The following is an 18,342-nucleotide window of genomic DNA, read 5'->3' as shown; positions in this document are numbered from 1 at the left end:
TATGGCCTTAAACACAGTGTCTCATGGCATGCTGGGAAACTCCACCCACTTAGCCCCAACATGCCACAATATGTTAAGCGCACAATGATTGGCCTTAAACTAATTAGGTGAATCTGCTTAATATATTTTGATCAAATTAACTCAAAACTCAAAGATTGTTGACTCAACATAAAAAAATATGTCAAGTTCACAAGGGATTAGTGTTTGTGTCAAGTGAACATGAAGTTTTTTCATCAGTTTGACAATCTGGGTCATTTGTTTACACTTTACATTAAAATCTTGTGTCATGGATGAGTTGGGGTTTACAGCATAGACAGTGATAGCTTGTGCACATGGTGCAGTAAATTATGAATAAACTCATACATGGTAATGTCAATGCATCTTTATTAGACAGGTATTGCAAAATTCAATGTTTGTCATTGATTTTTATGGAATGCAAAACAAGCTGTTACATAATCATCATATATCACATGGCAAAAGATAAAAACTATTGTATTTCAAACATGAAATCAGTTTATGGATAAAGACACAAAATTCAAAACAAACAAACAAACAAACAAAACAAAATCAGCATTACAATGTTCAGAATTTTTACACAAAATATTGGTTAAATGTAAGGGATCTTGTTATGTAAAACATTGCTCAAAGGTTATGCAAGGCAAATTAGGTACATCAGTAATAGAACATGCATAGTTAAAGATAATTACTGTAAAACATTGCAAATCCTTACATAGTTGCTTAAGTACACAATTTCTATTCAAAAGCAAATATCCTGATGCAGATTATTTCACATCATGGACATATTTACTCAGCTGATGCAGAACATGACAAAATGTAATAGTTGTATTCCTTTTTCAGATGTCAGATCATTTCATAATGTAAAAAAATTAATTTCCATAAAAAAGACTCATATTTACAATGACTTGTGAGCTACAGTAGACTTTTCAACATAAGACATTTTAAAGAGTTTGATTTTAAGGTTGACAAATGTTTTCCTTTACAAAACATTAATAATGTGAGGCACATAGCCAGGGATACACAAAAATGCAACAAAGCAAATTCATTAGTTATATAACTAAATCACTTTTCAAAGTATATCAGGGTATGTAACACAGATTAATCCACTATGATTAGCTAAAAGCTACAAAAAATTCCCAGCTCCAGGCATCAATATGATGTCAGAAAGATGTCTGACTCTTAGTCTGATGTATTTTGGTTAAAATGAAAATCAGGTTGACGATAATTTAAATGTCTAACAAGAATTAGAATTAGATGTTAACATCATGATGTTTCGCAGATGTTGGGTTTTGTTCTTCATTCCTCATAACTAAATGTTGGTACTCTACGTCAAAGATGATGTTGGCATGGGACATTTGTAAGACTGTGGATTTTGGTTACTTAACACAACTTTAAACTAACAAAATATCAATGTCATCTGTTTTCAGTATTCTATGTCAAATTGATGTTGGCATTAGACATTGCCCTGTCATTGAGTTTTGGTCACCTGACGTCACAAAGTTCAACCAAATATCAAGGTCTAACAATGCTGGTGGGCAGCTGGGTTAGAACAGACTGCTTTCAAAGTTTAGGTAACATCAAGCGCAAGAGGGCCTTTCATTGAGAAACCAATAAAGAACGACACATTTGACCCCTGGGCCAGCCCACTGAGCTGACTTCGAAACATTGGGGTGACTTCGAGCCTCAGGCCTGGGATACAAGTATCTGCCAGTATCAACTTATTCTTCACCTCGCCAGTGACTCTGCAAAGCTTCTCCCCCACCTTCTTGTCTTTCCATATTTTGCCATTTTCCCACATGGAGGCAAAATCTTTCTGTCCAGCCGTGCAGCACTTTTTGATTTCCCCTAAGTGTACCAGTCGTTCATAGCCCTGCTTCTTCCCCAGGAAGAAATGGACAATGGGTCTCTTGCCATTGCAAACTTCCTTCATCACTATGTGATAAGAGGCCCTCATCTGTGAGATATACCCCCCTAGCCTGCGATCTGCTGGACTGTTCTGCTGCGGCCACAACAGCACAACTGCAATGAAGTGCAGTGGCAAATTCTCACCCAATGGGATTTGCTCCTGCAGAACTCGGCAAAGGAGATTAATTAAGTCCTGGTACGGCTCAATGCAGGTTGATGCCAGTTTGATACAACTAAGCACAACATTGAAGTAGATGAAGTTGATCCTCTCCCTCATACTCGGCATATGTTCACAAACAAAAGCATACTGTTTGGCAATCTTCTCCATTATTTCAGGCTGGATGTCATTTGAGAGACAGTTCAGAATCCCAGAGTAGGTATCAGCTTTTTTCAGCTCCAGGAATTGTCTTGCCTCGTGTAGTTTCAGCATGTTGTACATGGTTTTATTCCTCAGAAGAGCTGCAGAGTCTGTCTTGCAGAAAAGCTTTACATACTGTTTGAAACATCTGAAAAGCTCATTTTGGGCAACCTGCTCACGACTGTCTTTCAATCCAGACCTGGAGCCCAAGTTCACATAAAAACTGTCAAGGAAGTCAAAGTTCACCTTCATCCTATATCTGAGGTTGTAAAGTACATCCTCATACTGTCTGAGAATTTTGTAGTAGTTTGTGTGTTTGTTGTGCCGTTTATCATTTCTCTGTACATCTTGAAGTTTCATTTCTCCAGAGAGAACCCCACTCATAATGTCATGGCGGACATTTTCAGAAGAAAATATGGGGGTCTTTGCCAGCACATCAATGACAAGAACTCCGACTTGAATTTCTCCCAGGCACCCTGCTGTATTAAAAGGGCAGTTGTCTGTTTTGTTTTGCAATCGCTGAATGGACTCCTTCTTTGCAAGGTTCTGTGTTTCCTTGAATGCATCTATTGCTGACTGAGACATTTTCAGAAACATGTCCAATTTTTCAGGACTAAGAGGTTCTTCTTTGTAGGTTGCAACTGCATTCTTCAGCTCATGCTTGATAACTTGTGCTGATGTGTCTGCAAAGTATGAGTTGTCTTTGGAAAGATCTCTTGCTCTCGTGGCCCAAACTCCTGCCTCTGAGAAATCCTTCTTTTTCAGGTAATAGTACCTGGCAAGTAACTGAGAGACAACTGCATCTTTCTCAAATCTTTTTGATGCATTTTGTAGCACCATTTCTTCCAGTCCTGGGGTGTCACTTGCAATGTCTTGAATTAGTGGAGAGAACTGAGATTCCTCCACTGAGTGATGTCTCTTCACCAAAATGTGGCGAACATCTTGTAGGAGTTTGTCTTTGCCTTGTGTGCTCTCATAAAGCTTGTCTGTGGTCAGCAGGCGATCAGTGATATCAGCTTTGCTCACATTGTGTGTTGTTGTAAGTTCCTGCAAACAGTGCCTTGCAATACTTGAATGGATCATTTTCACACCTTTGAAAACTACTTTACCCTCAACTGAGCAGGTGGTAACTAAAGTGGAAAATTTCCCAAATCCTTCTTCGACTTTGATGGTTCCACAAACTGGTTTTGGTTGAAGACCAAGAAATTCCTCACACAGAGAGACAGAGAGAGAGGCACCCTTGCAGTATACATTCAACAGAGCTAAAACAGCCAGGAGTTGTGCATGTTTCTGATTTATGTTGAAGCTCTTAAGGGTGTTGCGGGCTACACCCTGAACATACTCTGGCTTGAAGTTCTTCTTCATGATCATGAACCCGTAGAACGTGTCCGCATTCTTATGCGTTTTCTCTATTTCTACAAGTTTTTCCTCAAACAGTTTCTGCTCCATCTCAGACAGATCATTTCCAATGAATACTGTCTCCTCAGTTGATTCAGTCTGTTCAGAGGACTCTGACCTCATACAGTTCAGGAGAATGACCTGTGCAGATTTAGACCAAATCTCTTTCTTTGCACATTCTTTCTCAATGAGCTGCTGCAAGTCAAACACTTTTTCTTTATCGTCAAAGTCATCTATCATCAACAAAACAGGGACACTTGGTAATTGCTCTTCGTGGTCATACATTAAAAGTTTGACCACCTGGTCAGCAACTTCAGCAAAGTCAGCGTTACTGTCTTTGAGGACAGCACAACGGAATCTGTCCCGATGAGCCCATAAAGTATGCATGGCCAAAGTTGTCCCACCACATCCAGGTACATGCATGAGGTTGAACAACACGCAGGCTTTTCCCAGGGAACGCAAATCTGGTAGGACTGTGTTCATAATGAAGTCAAACTTGTCTCGTTTGATAAATGGTGTGGATCCAGGCTGCTCTGAGAAGTAGAAATTCCACCATGACACTTTTCCTCCTTTGTAGAAGTTCTCCTCTATGGCAATTTTGTCCTCGTTTCCTCCTTCGCATTGGTTCACACACAGGACCTCTAAGGTATTCAGGCTACGCTCCACCTTCTTCTCAAGAAGCACTTTGCTTCCCCCACCACAGGGCAGGAAACGGCTGGATCTACGGTTTTTTGACAGAAGACTAAGGACAGTGCCATTGACTTCAGCAAAACTGAGCTCATATATGCACCTATGAGAGATGTTGATTCCACACCGAGCCTCAATCAGGCCCATCCAGGAGGTAAATGCTTTTTCACTGTCGCATATACAAAGGATTTGCTCGATGCCTCTGAGCTCCTGGAAGAATGTGCTGAAAGTCTCAACAAGAGGGTCCATCTTCTCACTCACTGTTGACAAAAGTAAGAAAATGACAAGAAATCTCTTGTTTGGAAGCACATCTTTCCGACACAAGAAAGAAATCACGTCTCGAACGGAGGCTCCCTTGTCCATCAACCACTCGTCTATGTCTGAGGGTGCCTCATCCTCAATACCTCCATTGCACAACACCCAGCTGGTGTTGCGGGTTAATTTCAGTTTGTTTGCAATGTCCTCAACTCCCTCTGTGATTTTATACTTTGCTGGTAAATGTACACTCACTGTACTCTGCTGTTCAAAGTGATGCTGTAATCCATGTTTAGATGATTCTGGATCAAAGTCCAAAACTGCTGTTGGGTTGAGCTCTACAAGAAATCCCAGTGATTCAAACTGGGTTGAATGTGATTTGTTAGTTACTATCACATACGACTCAAAATGTGACTTATCTAATGAGAGGGTTCCACCAGTTATCATCTGACTTAATCTGGAGCCTTGGGTACTGCTTTTTATCACATTGAGGTGCTTCTCTTCAGCTTCTTTGCGGAGTTGTGATCGCTGTGCCATACTGCCAACAAACTGGTTGTACTCTTCCATAGGTTTGGCAAATGTGGTTGGTGCAAGGAGATTCCTGCTGCTACCACCATCTCTGACAAAGAATTGTTTTGATAGTTTTGCTTCCATTGTGACTGTTTCTTTACCCTTTGTTTTTTTCTTGGCTTTTTTTGTGTCCATGTTGAAAGTGTGGTAGATGTTTTCTTCACACATTGTAGAGTCAGGGACTATGTCCACTTCTATCACATATTTGTCCGATGAGGTCATATTCTTATTGAGAACGCCAACAAATCGTGGAGGTTTGATGCAATTTTGAGCAGTCTGCTTGTGTTTATACTCAAAATAACCATCAATGGCAGATTTTAGTTCCTTTGCATAAGCCTCTCTGTCCTTAACAACCACTCCCAACACCTGACCATGCTTGAATTCTGGCTCATCTCCTATTCCAAAATGAATGGTGCCATTGGTGCGGCTGTTCATGCAGGCAGCTGCAAAGCGAATAGTCTCTTCTGTGAACTTGATCATTTCAGTTTCATCTGTTGTATTGATGAAAGCTTTATACTCGTGACAGGGTTCAATTAAATCTGACGGACCCGATTCTGTAATATCAAGAATACTGCTCTCCATGTATCTATAGGTATCATGGTACCTACAAAATGGATAAGGTTTGCATGGTCTTCCAGGCTGATTTGTAGAGCTTGCTGGCTCCTCTTTCTTTAATTTTACTACCTCATCTCTGGCATGAATGATAAGTTTTGCTGGTCCAAAAGTCACACCTATTTGTTTTAAGTCTTCTTTATCTAAAAGCAAAAGACTGGCTCCATTAATGTCTTGCTGAAACAGTGTCTCTGCAACTCCGTCATCCACATCATCCAACTTGAGAGCCCATTCTCTCACTTGATGTTTACTCCAATTCTTGATGTCAGGTGACAGATCCTCCTCCTGACTCTAAAATAAAAAGTGCTGTTATTTTTTCCTCATTTTCAACTCAAATTACTGAACATATTTTTATTGATCATATGTGGCTTTAAAGAATGAGGTGTAATAATGCACAATGACTTGAGGTGGTTTAATATGTAAGAAGTGAACAAATTTTACAAAACTGTGTTGGTTTGATAACTTAATGCATGTGAATCTAATGTAAATAATTTTTCATTGTAGTTGGCAGTTTGATGGATTATGGTACAGGAGCACCTTCTTCTGAAATGCAGATTGTTTCAACTGCGATTTACCTTCATTTCTCCTTCCTCTGCCATGGTCTGCCTTGCTTCCTTCTTCACACACGTAGATCACTCATGCTACAAAAATAATTCAAACAGAGCATTTTTGTGATGGAGCACTAGACAATGTACTGGAAGCACAAAATGTTATAAATTTCAGCCTTACCTTTGTTTGGTCCTGATCATCCATGATAGCAGGCTCACTTTTCACAAATCTTGACAACTAATGCTGCAAAATAAAGTATAAAGATGAATATACTGATTGTTTAAGCATATTTAGGACTAGGTATTAAACCTCAATTCTTTGATCAACCAAACTGTAGGTCTGAGTACCAAAAACTCAGCATATCGCTACAGACCTCCATGGTGGTAAAAACTTTGCACAGTCAGTAACTAACATTAATCGTTACTCTATTCCAGGGGTCTTCAGTGTTTTTCGGGCCAAGGACCCCTTAGCTGAAAGAAAGACAGAGCATGGATCCCATATCATACATAATCTATAAAATCAAGTTGCATATTAAACTTGGCCTACAATAACATGTAGAGCAGCCTACAGTGTCATGTATAAACATCCCTCTTCATGGTGCACACAATACTAAGCTATTAAAATAATAATTATTAGCAGATTCATAGATTTAAACATCATGTTTGTTTCTTGAACGGTATTTCAGTCTCTTGCTTGAAAAGCAAAACAACCCATTGTGCCTCACAAGAATGTCTATATTTGATATACCCCTATAACCTAATAGTATGTCACTGTTAGCTATCTAGTTCCCTGCACTATTATGGACAGAAGCTGTATGTGAATTTGCTTTCCCTAAGGTGGCATGACCCACCCTACTTTACCTCTGACAGGCTAGAGTCCATTGCCTTTCTTGGTTGGATTGGTTACATTTAGGCATGAGGGGTGAGATTGGTAAGGGTTAGGGTAAGAATATCAGGGTAAGCCAATCAGAGGCAGAGTAAGGGAGAGTAGCGTGGGTCATGCCTTGCTATCCTGTGAAAAGCAAATTTGTGTGCAGCACAGTGATTTAGTATTAACTAGCTAACATGAATGCACAAGGATTCACAGGTAAGAGTCAGCTTATTATCATTGTTGCATACTGTCAACTAAATGTTTTTGGGGTTTTTTTACAAATAGGCCAATTTATCTATGCTAATAATATGTTAGATTCATGTCAGTGTCTATTTTTAATGAAAACTATGTTAGTTTTAATCTTTGAAAAAATAAAAATGTGTGCGAGTTTAAGGGGCCTGCTCCACAAAGCACCTTAAGTTTGGTCCTTAAGTGTGACACTTGAGGTTTAGTTTTTCCTTAGCTGAGGAAATTACTTAACTGTGTTGCACAGAATCTCTTCAAAGGTTTCCTTAGTCAAGGAAAGACGTTAAGGCATTTACTGTACTAGAAAAGCATTTACAGCAGAAAATTTCTACTGTTCCCTTGGAGACCATTTGTTTGCTTAAATGTGTGCTTGTGATAGCCCAGGCTACCTGTTGTCACACCTAAGTATTGTGTTTCACAAAGTGATTGTAAAAAAAAAAAAAAAAAAAAAAAAAAAAAAGCAGAAGATAAGAAGACAAAAACCAAACTGGTCAGAGGAAGTAAAAATCATACTTCTGTAGGAAGTCAATAAAAGAAAGAACATACTGAAAAGTAAATTTGATCCAAAATAACAGCAAACACGAAGCAACGAATGTGGGAGGAAAGTCCTGTGAGGAGGTCTGTCCAAGAAATACAAAAAAATATGACAATTTGTCTGTTCTGGCCAAAAAGGAGATCACTAATTACAGGGCGGAATCCAACAAAACTGGTAAGAATTATATTTGAGTTAAAGTTAACTTACAGCTTATCTGAAGTAAGATTAACCATTGGTTAGACTAAGTGCTATATGGCTGATGGTTAAAGAAGTCTCCGTACAGAAGTCGTTCATAAGAAAGATGACATCCTCTTCTAACATGTCTAGCCTATTTAACTATTGTTGTTTTTAATACATTAAGATATTGAAGCTACAGATATAAAATAGATTATAATGGTAATGTTATATCCCTGATAGCCAACATGAAGCAGGTTAATGAGCTCTCATTAAAGACTGTACCATTAATGTGCTATAGAACAAAATATAATTTTTCTAGGTGGGGGTCCACCTCCAAAACCTCTTTCAAATGAGGCAGTGATGGTAGCGGACATCATCGGTCGCAACTCACCTACTGTGCTGTGGTCATTTGGAAAGGTAACACTCATCAGTTTAAGCCTAATTTATGACACTAGGCCTACTCTTCATAAAATTACTGTATAGTTAACCACCAAACCTTCTCCAATGAGCCAGATGAGCAAATGAGGGATGAGAGTGATGTGTGGCAAGCACATCAACTGTCAGACTTCACAGCCCACTGAACCCTCCAAGGACAACAAAAGTGTCAAAGTAAGGGGTTATTGTTATTTTTTCCTCTCAATTAAATTTCCACATAATCTCAATGCTGTAAAATAAAGATTAATTTTTACTCGATTGAAGTATTCAATTAAATCTGTTATTGTCATGCAGTAAAAGTTCACATTTTTTTTAAAACTTTTCTAATTCTATCTTGTGTGACCATTTTGTATGCCACAAAAAATGCATTATTACTTTGTCTCCTCTTTGTTCATTACAGAGACAACAAAGATGCATCAGTTCTGGCAATTTTAAAGGAAGTTTTGCTTCTCCAAAAGAAGTTACAACTTCAAATTGAGAACTTGGCAGTAGAAAAAAAACAACAATTTGGAATAGAATATTTTATAACAATATAAAATAACCTAGTTTTCTACAGAAACAAGAGCCTTGCTACTGATCATGCTGACTTGCCGACAGAGCTTCCTGTATCACAAAGTTTTTTTGTTTAATTTTTGTTTGCATGGGCTGGGCAATATATTGATATTATATCAATATCGTGATATGAGACTAGATATTCTGTTATAAAGCTAGCCCTAAAGCCCAAAAAAGCCATTTTGCATATGTAATGGTACATCTAGGAGGTTTAGGGGTAAACCTTACATTTTAAAACACATAATTAAAACACACACCATCTGCTTCAACACCTGGACTCCCCCCGCAACTACACCAGACTACTACTCGTTGATTTCAGTTCTGCCTTTAATACAATACAGCGCCACCAGATGATCCAGAAACTACAGTGCCTCCACGTTCCATCTCCACTAATACACTGGATCCACAGCTTCCTCTCCAACAGACCCCAGGCAGTGAGGGTCGGCCAGTCCCTGTCCTCCACCATCACGCTCAATACTGGTGCTCCGCAGGGGTGCGTGCTCAGCCCGTTCCTCTACACCCTCTACACGAATGACTGTCAGAGTCCATCCCCCACCACACTAAATTTAAATATGCAGATGACACGGCCATTCTTGCATTGCTGAACAATAACGACTCCTTGGCTGCCTACCAACATTCCATTTCCCATTTCAGCACATGGTGCAACAATAACTATCTCCACCTCAACATCTCCAAAACCAAAGAACTGATTATCAGCCCTCCCAAAACCCTGACCCCCCTCCCCAGTCTCTTCATCAACGGGGAGAAGGTGGAGTCTTCCAAATATCTCGGCATCATACTGGACAAAAACCTCAGCTTCAATCAGCACACCACAGACATTTACAAATGCTGCCAACAGAGACTCACAGCTATACGTAAACTCCGACACCTGTCTGTTCAACCCCAACTCCTCCTCCTTCTGCATTGTTGAGCCGGTTCTGTTGTATGGTGCCATCTGCTTCTTCCCCATGCTCACGGTTGTTAATAGAAACAAACTCTTGAAAGTAAGCCATCTGGCAAGCAAAATCATTGGCTTAACTACTCCTAACCTATCTGACAGTGTCACCTCATCTCTGACCCGTAAAGCCCTTAGAATCACACAGGACCCTGACCATCCACTCCACCAATACTTCATTCCCTCCCCTCCGGCCATAGGTACAGGCTACCTCTGTGCAAAAAAGCCAAGTTCAATAAGAGTTTCATTCCTGCAGCTATACGTGCCCTAAATGTATGAATAACATCTGTCTGACAACTGGACTGACTCAACCCTTTCTTTGAGTCTTTTAAGACATGTGAATGAAATGAACTTGACTGTACTTTCATCTGCATGAATCACTACCAGTCTTGTCTCTTGACAATTATGAATTCCAAATTATCACAAATGCATGCATTAGCTTTCTTCTTTTGTCCTTCCCGCAAGATGACCAATAACATATGTGACAAAAGAACATTTTCAGCATCTCTTTTTTACCCTTTTCTGTGACAGTCACTTCATTTAAAACAGTTTCGGAACAGAACTCTGCCACTTAACACAGTTTATTATTTAACTACTTCACATACTCTCCATATCTGTCTGGTGGCTTCATAAGTCTGCCAATGGAGGTCATGCATGCCAGAATCACCGGCACAGTAGCTGGAGGTGGATCAGGCAGTGGATCAGGTATCCCTCTTTCTCAGGTGTGGCTGACGCACTGAGCAGGGGGGCTCAGGTGATCACGGTTCCATCTGAGCATCCCTCCGTCTGTCTGGACCAAAGACGACCTCGGTGAGTCACACTGTTTAAGGACAGTAGCTAACTTTGTCCATCCTCTCTCGCAGTCCAGCTTCACAGCAGCACTGAGTCCAGGCTGGAGTTCTGGTAGGGGTCTGACATCATGCATGTTGTAGGCACTCCTGTAGCCTTGTTTTGCTCTTTCATCAGTCTGTCTCACATGCTACACATCTGGCCATACAGGCTGAAGCTTGGTCTCTAAGTTTAGAACTGTGGTGCAGATCTGCTTACCGAGCATGAGCTGTACTGGGCTCACATCTGTAGCGGGGTTGCTCGGTAGATCATGAGGGCTAAAAAGGGATCATCCTGTCTCAGGATCCATTTGGCTGTTTGCACAGCTCTCTCTGCCTCTCCATTGGCTTGAGGATGGTGGGGGCTGGTGGTAATATGCCTGAAATCATACTCCTGAGAAAATGGAGTGAAAGCTTTCCCAGAGCACTGGGGACCACTATATATGATCAGTTCATTTGGGCAACCCCATCTGGCAAAGATATTTTTCAATTTAGCTCTCATGGTCTCACCTGACACATCTTTGAGGTAGGCTATCTCGATGTAACATGATAAATAGTGTACAACTTCCAATTAGTTCTGTTTTTTTCAGTTCGCATATGTCAGCTGCTGATCTGCTACTTTCCCCTGGGCGATTGGGTGGTAGAGTACAAATCAGGGGTTCTCTTTTCTGAGTGGGTTTGAACTATTGGCAGTTTACAAGTGCTGTTTCCTGAATGTCTCTGCTTATTCTTGGCAACCATACACTACACATAGCTCTTTCTCTGTACTTCACAATGCCTTGGTGCCCGTCATGAATGAGTTGCAAAATCTCAGGCCTCATCTATTGTGGCACTGAGCCCACTATTCAGTCATTGTGCAACACTGACAATGTGAAAGAATGTCTTAAAGTGTAGTAGGCTTTTACCTTGTCTGGCACCTTAACTGCATATTTGGGCCATCCTGACAGCACACGGTGTCAAACCATCTGCAGTCCTGCACCCTGTAGAGTCTGTTGCTTGACCAAGCCTAGTTTGGTGGGTGAGATGGGCCATGACCTGTGAACTGCTTCATAATAGGCATCTATTTAACTTGTTAGTTCCATGATTTCTTGTGTCATAGCTGGCTGGGGATTTCTCGAAAGGATGTCTGCTTTACAAGCCATGGCACATACAGCTGTGGGGTTGTAGATATTTGGGGAATTTTTCACAAGCCCAGACTGCTGCGAAACACTCCTTCTCAAGTTGAGCATACTGTTGTTTGGCATCTGTGAGTGTTCTGGAACAAAAGCTAACAGGTTTTGGCTGACCATTGTGGTTCTGTAGCAGGACTCCACCTTAACCATAACTACTAGTGTCTGTACTTACAATGGTTGGCTTATTCCCATCATAGAATGCTAGTATGGGAGACTTTGTGATGAGTGGTTTCACCATATTGAAGGCTTCCTCCTGAGCTACAGTCCAAGTCCATGTTACATCATTTTTAAGTAGGTTGTTGAGGGGTTTAGTATTGTCAGACAGGTGTGGCTGATATCTGCGTAAGTAATGGATCATTCCAAAGATCCTTCTCAGGTCGGCTACATGGCTCAACCTCAGTGACGGCTTTGACCATAGCCTCATCTGGTCAGAGGCCATGTTCATCAATGCAATGTCCAAGATAGTTTAGCTGTTGCTGATGTAGGGAACATTTTTCGTGGTTTAACTGTAAACCCATTTTCTTGAGAGTGTCTAAGGTTCTCTGAAGTCTCACTTGATGCTCCTCTGGTGTGTCAGAGTAGATGAGAATATCATCCATGTAAATAGCTACACCTTTATGGTCGTTCAGAAGCTCTGTCATTTCATGCTGAAAGATTTCAGGGGCACTTGTGAATCCAAATGGCAGTCTATTAAAGTAGTACCTACAAAAGGGAGTTATGAATGTTGTTAGTTTGGCGCTCTCATTGTCTAGCAGTATCTGCCAGAAACCACTGGCTGCGTCTTAAAGGGAAAACACCTTGGCGTCGGCGAGTTTGGGCAGGATGTCATCAATAGTGGGCAGGACATATATTTCCATTTTCACAGCTTTGTTCAACATTTTTATATCAATACATACTCGTGGTTGGTGTTTGTTTTTCTTAAGTAGAGGGACAATAGGAGCAAATTACTCCGTCGGCTCTTCAGTTGGCTGTATCACAACAGTGTTCACCATGCGGTCCAACTCCTTTTTCACTTTTGGGTGCATGGGCACTGACACACAGGTTTCTACCGTTTTTTTTCCCCATTAAAGGTTTTTTTTGGGGGAGTTTTTCCTTATCCGCTGCGAGGGTCATAAGGACAGAGGGATGTCGTATGCTGTAAAGCCCTGTGAGGCAAATTGTGATTTGTGATATTGGGCTTTATAAATAAAATTGATTGATTGATTGATTGACATGCCTGGTGGCTGACACACTGTAAGGAACTGCATCCTCTTCAAGAGTCATTTTGATGGCCTTTATTTTCAGCTTGCCAACTTTAGCAAGGCAGGAGTCTTTCAGCTGTACAATAGTTTTAATCCCCTCTATGCGGTACCGAATCCTTTTCTGTTTACCTTATTGTAGTAGCTACAAAGTGGCCAATACAGTTAAGTTTACCACCTGGGCTGTCTAGTTTGTTCACTGTTTTCCTTAGTTTCTAACGCGGTGGCACGTGTACGCAGGTTAACTCGTATCACAGCTACCCCTGATGGTGTGTCGTGGTTGTGCCACTGCTCTGGTCCTGCCAGATGCCTCCTCCTACTGCTGCTGTTATCATTAGTCATACTTCTACTGTTATTATACACATATGACTATTGTCACATACATATACTATCATATATTTATATATGCTTGCAACTAGGGGTGTGCGATATGGACAAAATTAATATCTCGATATTTTGAGGGATTTTGAAGATAACGATAGACGATATTCTTTTAAATATGTGTTTTTAACAGCCTGAGTTATAGCTCATTAATTGTTTCTCATGGATGATATTAATGGAAAAATGTTCTTAACATTTCTTACTGCTTTTTTACCTGCTCGCTCTGTTTGACTCTGGTGACGGCCTTTTGTAGCGTCAATTCCGGGTCCATTTGCAACTGTTCAGATAGGTGTTTGTCCCGCAGACTCACCACAAGCCTGTCCCTCACCATCTCATCATGTAGAGCCCCGTAACCGCAGTGCTCCGCCAGGCAGTGCAGCGCCATAATGAAACTGTCGGCCGTCTCGCCCGTTTCTTGATGCCGCTGATTAAACTTTGCTCTCTCAAAGATCACATTCCTGCGATTCTCTTCTGATTGCGTCTCCAATCCAGAAGCAATGTGGAATCTGTCGAAGTGTTTAATCCATTTAGGCCAGTCTTCAGCCTTGAAGGTGAACTTTTCCGGCGGAGAGTCTTGAAACTGTGCCATGTTGCCGCTTCGCTCAGCTAACTGTGGCTAGGCTAGGTAGCTCCGTAGACGGTCTTCCGGTACTGCAAACTTTCCCGACCAAAAACTAGACACTTTCGTGTGTCACTATATGCAGACTAAGTCACTAGTACTGTCGCTTTTCCGACTTTACTTCTGACACCATGTTCAGTTATTTATTTGTATACCCGCAAACCACTCATGAATCACGCAGGCTTCAGGTACTTGAGCAACCCTTTAATTTTTCCCCTGCAGCACAATACAGCGTGACCTTAGTTCCCACCTAACAGGCTGGGACCTATCACTACGGTTGACCCACGTCTTCCGAAGCTGCTGGAGCATCCGTGGGCGGTGTTGCCATGTTGTCTCGCTAATGTTTGTTTAGCAGCAGGCTAACCTGCCCGGAAGGTGCCAGTGAGAGATCATGTGACCACCTAGGTGTACTGCGGCATGCTGCTGCATGCAAGTTACGTAACTCTTGTTCAGTGAACGTGTGGGGTTTCAACCTGGTTTCAACGTGTGTTTTCAGTTGTTTTTGTTAAGTCATTTGCATACTCGATAACGTAAATTTGCATATCGTTAAAACAACAATGACGATATTATCGTTAACGATATATATCGCCCACCCCTGGCGCCACTCTGGGAATTATTCTGGCCATGAGAATTCGAAACCTTCAGGAGGTGGGAACATCGCCATCTTCAGACAACTTCTGACATCATGAAGTGTTATGTAGAAATATATTCAGGAGGCGACGACTGTCTTCTGTTAACTTTATTAAAACAACTCATACATAGCACTGGACTGACTTGACTAGGCTGCACATGCATTAAACCTGGAGCATACACGGCAACAACAGGCCAGCCAAAAAACCCTCACTCCCTGCAATGGTGTCACTTACGTATCCTTAGGCCTTAGACTTAGACTGCATGAAATACAACCATTACATTACAGGACTCACCTCTCAATGCCCTGGCCTGCTATCCTCAAACTGTCCACAAGATGTCCTCATACTTTGTTGCCAGAACTTGACAGACTTGTTTGACCTGTTACCATCAACAATAAACCGATATGTAACTTTTCTGAACTACCCGTCTGCCCCGACTGCCTGTGTTTGGGTCCTGTTCCAATTGTTCCACTCACTCAAGCCATGTCAGCACACCTGGAACACTTAAGTGAAACAAAACCACGTCTACTATTAGTTACAACTACGCTCTGCTTGTTATCACAAGTCATACGCCAAGGCAGAGGCCTACCGTCTCCCAGTATATAGTGCTGACATTTAACCCGACTGGAACTATAAATAATAGAATATATAAAAACCCAACCCAACCCTGAACAAGTCTGGAATTAATCAGCATTATGTAATCATAAACAGGTGTGGAAGGACCGGTTTGGTCTAGTGTTTTGTGTTTTGTTTTATAACTCCTGTGCCGACAGTGTTTGTGATATGAGCCCTAGTGTCCAAGAGATATAAGACTGACTCCACTACCTTTACTCTAAGCGTTGTTGAATGCAATAATTACACTACAGTAATGAATAACAAACTGTTTCACATCAACTCTAATCCACAAACTGCATTTTTCTATTTTTAATTAATTCCCTATTTAATCTGGTTTCTTTATAATATATTTCTAATGTGTAACAGTGCAGTGAGATGCACCCAGTGTTGGGGCGTAACTAGTTACATGTAGTGAAATTACAAAATAAATGTAATTGTAATCAGTTACAGGGCAAAACATATGTAATAAATTACAATTACTAATCATAATGTTGGTGATTACAAATACATAACAAATACATTTGTTTTTGTAAAGAAGTTAAAATGCAAAATATATGATTTTGTTACTTTGAATTTTTTCGCTGTGCAGTAATGCCTTCTTTCAGCATAGGCTATTTCCATACATCTTTCAGCTTTATAGCCGTTTAAAACAGAAAAGAAAAGTAATCAAAAAGTAATCAAAGTTACATTACTTTGATAAAGTAATACATTTTTTATTACTTTTTAACAGGCTCACTACTAATCTGTAACCTATTATATTTCAAAACTAACCTTCCCAACACTAGATGAACCCTTGGGTTACATTACATGACAAAATGATGATTTCATCACTGCTCTCTGTTGCCAAGTGTGGTTAGAACAAAACCAGGAAGAAGCTGCAATTACAAAACTGCATATTTCACAATTACATGGCCTTTTTTAGCCAACATAGTTATCAGAATATAGTTTTACACAGTGGTGTAGTGGAGGGTGTACTCAGGTATACGGGGTATACCCACGTCTTTTTCTATCCAGTTACAGTATATCCACCCATCAGCTCAAGAGCCAGAGAGTATGAGAGTAGGAGATTATGCCCACTTCCTCATCAGTAACCTACCTAGCTGTACACCAACCTCATCAATTACCCCTACAGCACTGGTTTTATAATTGATAGGGGCTGTTTTTATGGGTGTGACAGGAATCAATGCAATGTCAAATTGGAAACAAGATGTTATATTCTACTATTCGACAGCACATAAACACAACCTGCAAGTCGAATGCAGGAACTAGACATCCACCCACCTGGGTTAACATAATCTACATCACAAAGCGGAGAAAGTAATTTTTTCCCCATTGAATAATTAATTTGATTATTAGCCTAATTAATAATTTAATTAATCAAATATATTTGAAAATAATTTACTTAGAGCCTGTCAGACTACATCTTCACACGGCCCACAGAAATGGAAGAATACAGACAACTTACCATTCAAATTCAAAGTAGACTCTCCATCGTCTGCTGTCCTCGCCTTTAGTTTTCAGATAGGGGTCGAACAGGGGCAGGTTCACGGTCAGAGAGCCGAGACATGAGAGCCGACTGATGCGGAAGACTGTCAGGCTTTGCTGGTCGGTCAGTTCGGAGGAAACGAAACCCAAGCTGCAACCCTGCCAGTCCTGCCGCTGCACCCTCCCACTGCGTAACGGACTAGATACTTTTCATAGTAATAGGGTGCACTTCATCACGCTAACGTATCTCCTCGCCTACTTCCTCGCATCTTAGTCCCGCCCCCGGAGATGACAGCGGAGGGAGCGAGCTGCCAATAGAGAAATCCGGTTCCACAGCATCCTTCGTTAGCATGTGCTGCACAGCTGAACTATTAATAACTACTACAAAGATGAACTATGTTTCATAGATAGATAAGAACATCTCTTATTAGCATATAAGAGTTTTACATATAAAAGACCCTTTTAAATAAATAGTTCAACATAGCTGAGTATTTGTATTATTAATTTAGTTGTTGATTTTAGTCATCATTAATATTCCTTTTAAATCTTCTGATTTATGTAGGGATCAGTGTTATCTGTTTAGGCTGATTATTTACTTGCATTTCGGTTATCTGATCATCAATAGACCACAAAGCTGTGTAAGAGTGTGTCCTATTTTCTAAAGTGTTAGATTTATCACACACAAGGTGATGGTGCATGATATTGCATTCATGTAACTGTGTTCTGTCATATCATATGTAGATCCCTTCATGACACTTCAACAAACATGACGCTGTGACTCTTGGAGAGCCACTTGATCAGAGACTTTCATGTGGGATACACCCGTGTTTCCTTGCTCTAAGAGCATCCAGGACGTCCTTGCTGCTCGTCTCCTTTAGGTGTATTTAAGGAATTGAAAGGTCCTTCATGATGGCAGGGGGGGAAACAATTTCCAGGTAACAAGAGGACAGAACTGCTATAAGGAAGCGCATCTACTCATAATTCAGAAGCTTGTGCCTGTGACAGCGCGAAATGTAAACATAAATGCCATCCTCTTTGGCAAAGCTGTAACATCAGCTCTCTCAGTGGTGCTAGGTGTGCTAACATGCAAACTTCCTGCACAGTGATACAGTTGGTGGGTGTAGTTCAGTGGAAGGAAAATAGTTCCTACATGAAACTGCTCACAACAAGGTCTGTGGATTATCTTGAGTAACCTGGTCATGATTTCTGGAAAGAGACATTACTGTTGAGTTTTTCAGATGTAATTTGTTG

The 18,342-nt window shown here is 40.8% G+C and overlaps 1 protein-coding gene across 2 annotated transcripts; it reads right to left on the bottom strand.

Annotated features, from left to right (window-relative positions):
• Nucleotides 1-348: 348 nt before the first annotated feature.
• LOC126392726 (sterile alpha motif domain-containing protein 9-like) lies at nucleotides 349-17,283 on the bottom strand. Of its 2 annotated transcripts, none has more exons than XM_050048314.1 (4): nucleotides 17,072-17,283; nucleotides 6,533-6,595; nucleotides 6,379-6,444; nucleotides 349-6,094 (listed from the first exon to the last, which is right to left on the bottom strand). In XM_050048314.1, exons 3-4 carry the CDS (start codon nucleotides 6,400-6,402, stop codon nucleotides 1,586-1,588), a joined length of 4,533 nt encoding a protein of 1,510 aa, XP_049904271.1. In that variant the 5' UTR covers nucleotides 6,403-6,444; nucleotides 6,533-6,595; nucleotides 17,072-17,283; the 3' UTR covers nucleotides 349-1,585. The 2 variants fall into 2 exon arrangements, with proteins under 2 accessions (XP_049904271.1, XP_049904272.1); XM_050048315.1 differs by having other exon boundaries at nucleotides 349-6,088.
• Between the last annotated feature and the right edge of the window lie 1,059 nt (nucleotides 17,284-18,342).

This window comes from Epinephelus moara, chromosome 7 (genome assembly GCF_006386435.1).
Source record: "Epinephelus moara isolate mb chromosome 7, YSFRI_EMoa_1.0, whole genome shotgun sequence".
NCBI lineage: Eukaryota > Metazoa > Chordata > Actinopteri > Perciformes > Serranidae > Epinephelus > Epinephelus moara.
This window is presented reverse-complemented; position numbering and strand designations above follow the sequence as displayed.

Bases quoted from the DNA above. Each gene is read 5' to 3' on its own strand.
- LOC126392726 (XM_050048314.1), bottom strand. From the start codon at position 6,402: ATGGCAGAGGAAGGAGAAATGAAG. The intron at 6,095-6,378 runs GTAAATCGCAGT...TTTTTATTTTAG, and splicing joins CAGAGGAAGGAGAAATGAAG to AGTCAGGAGGAGGATCTGTC.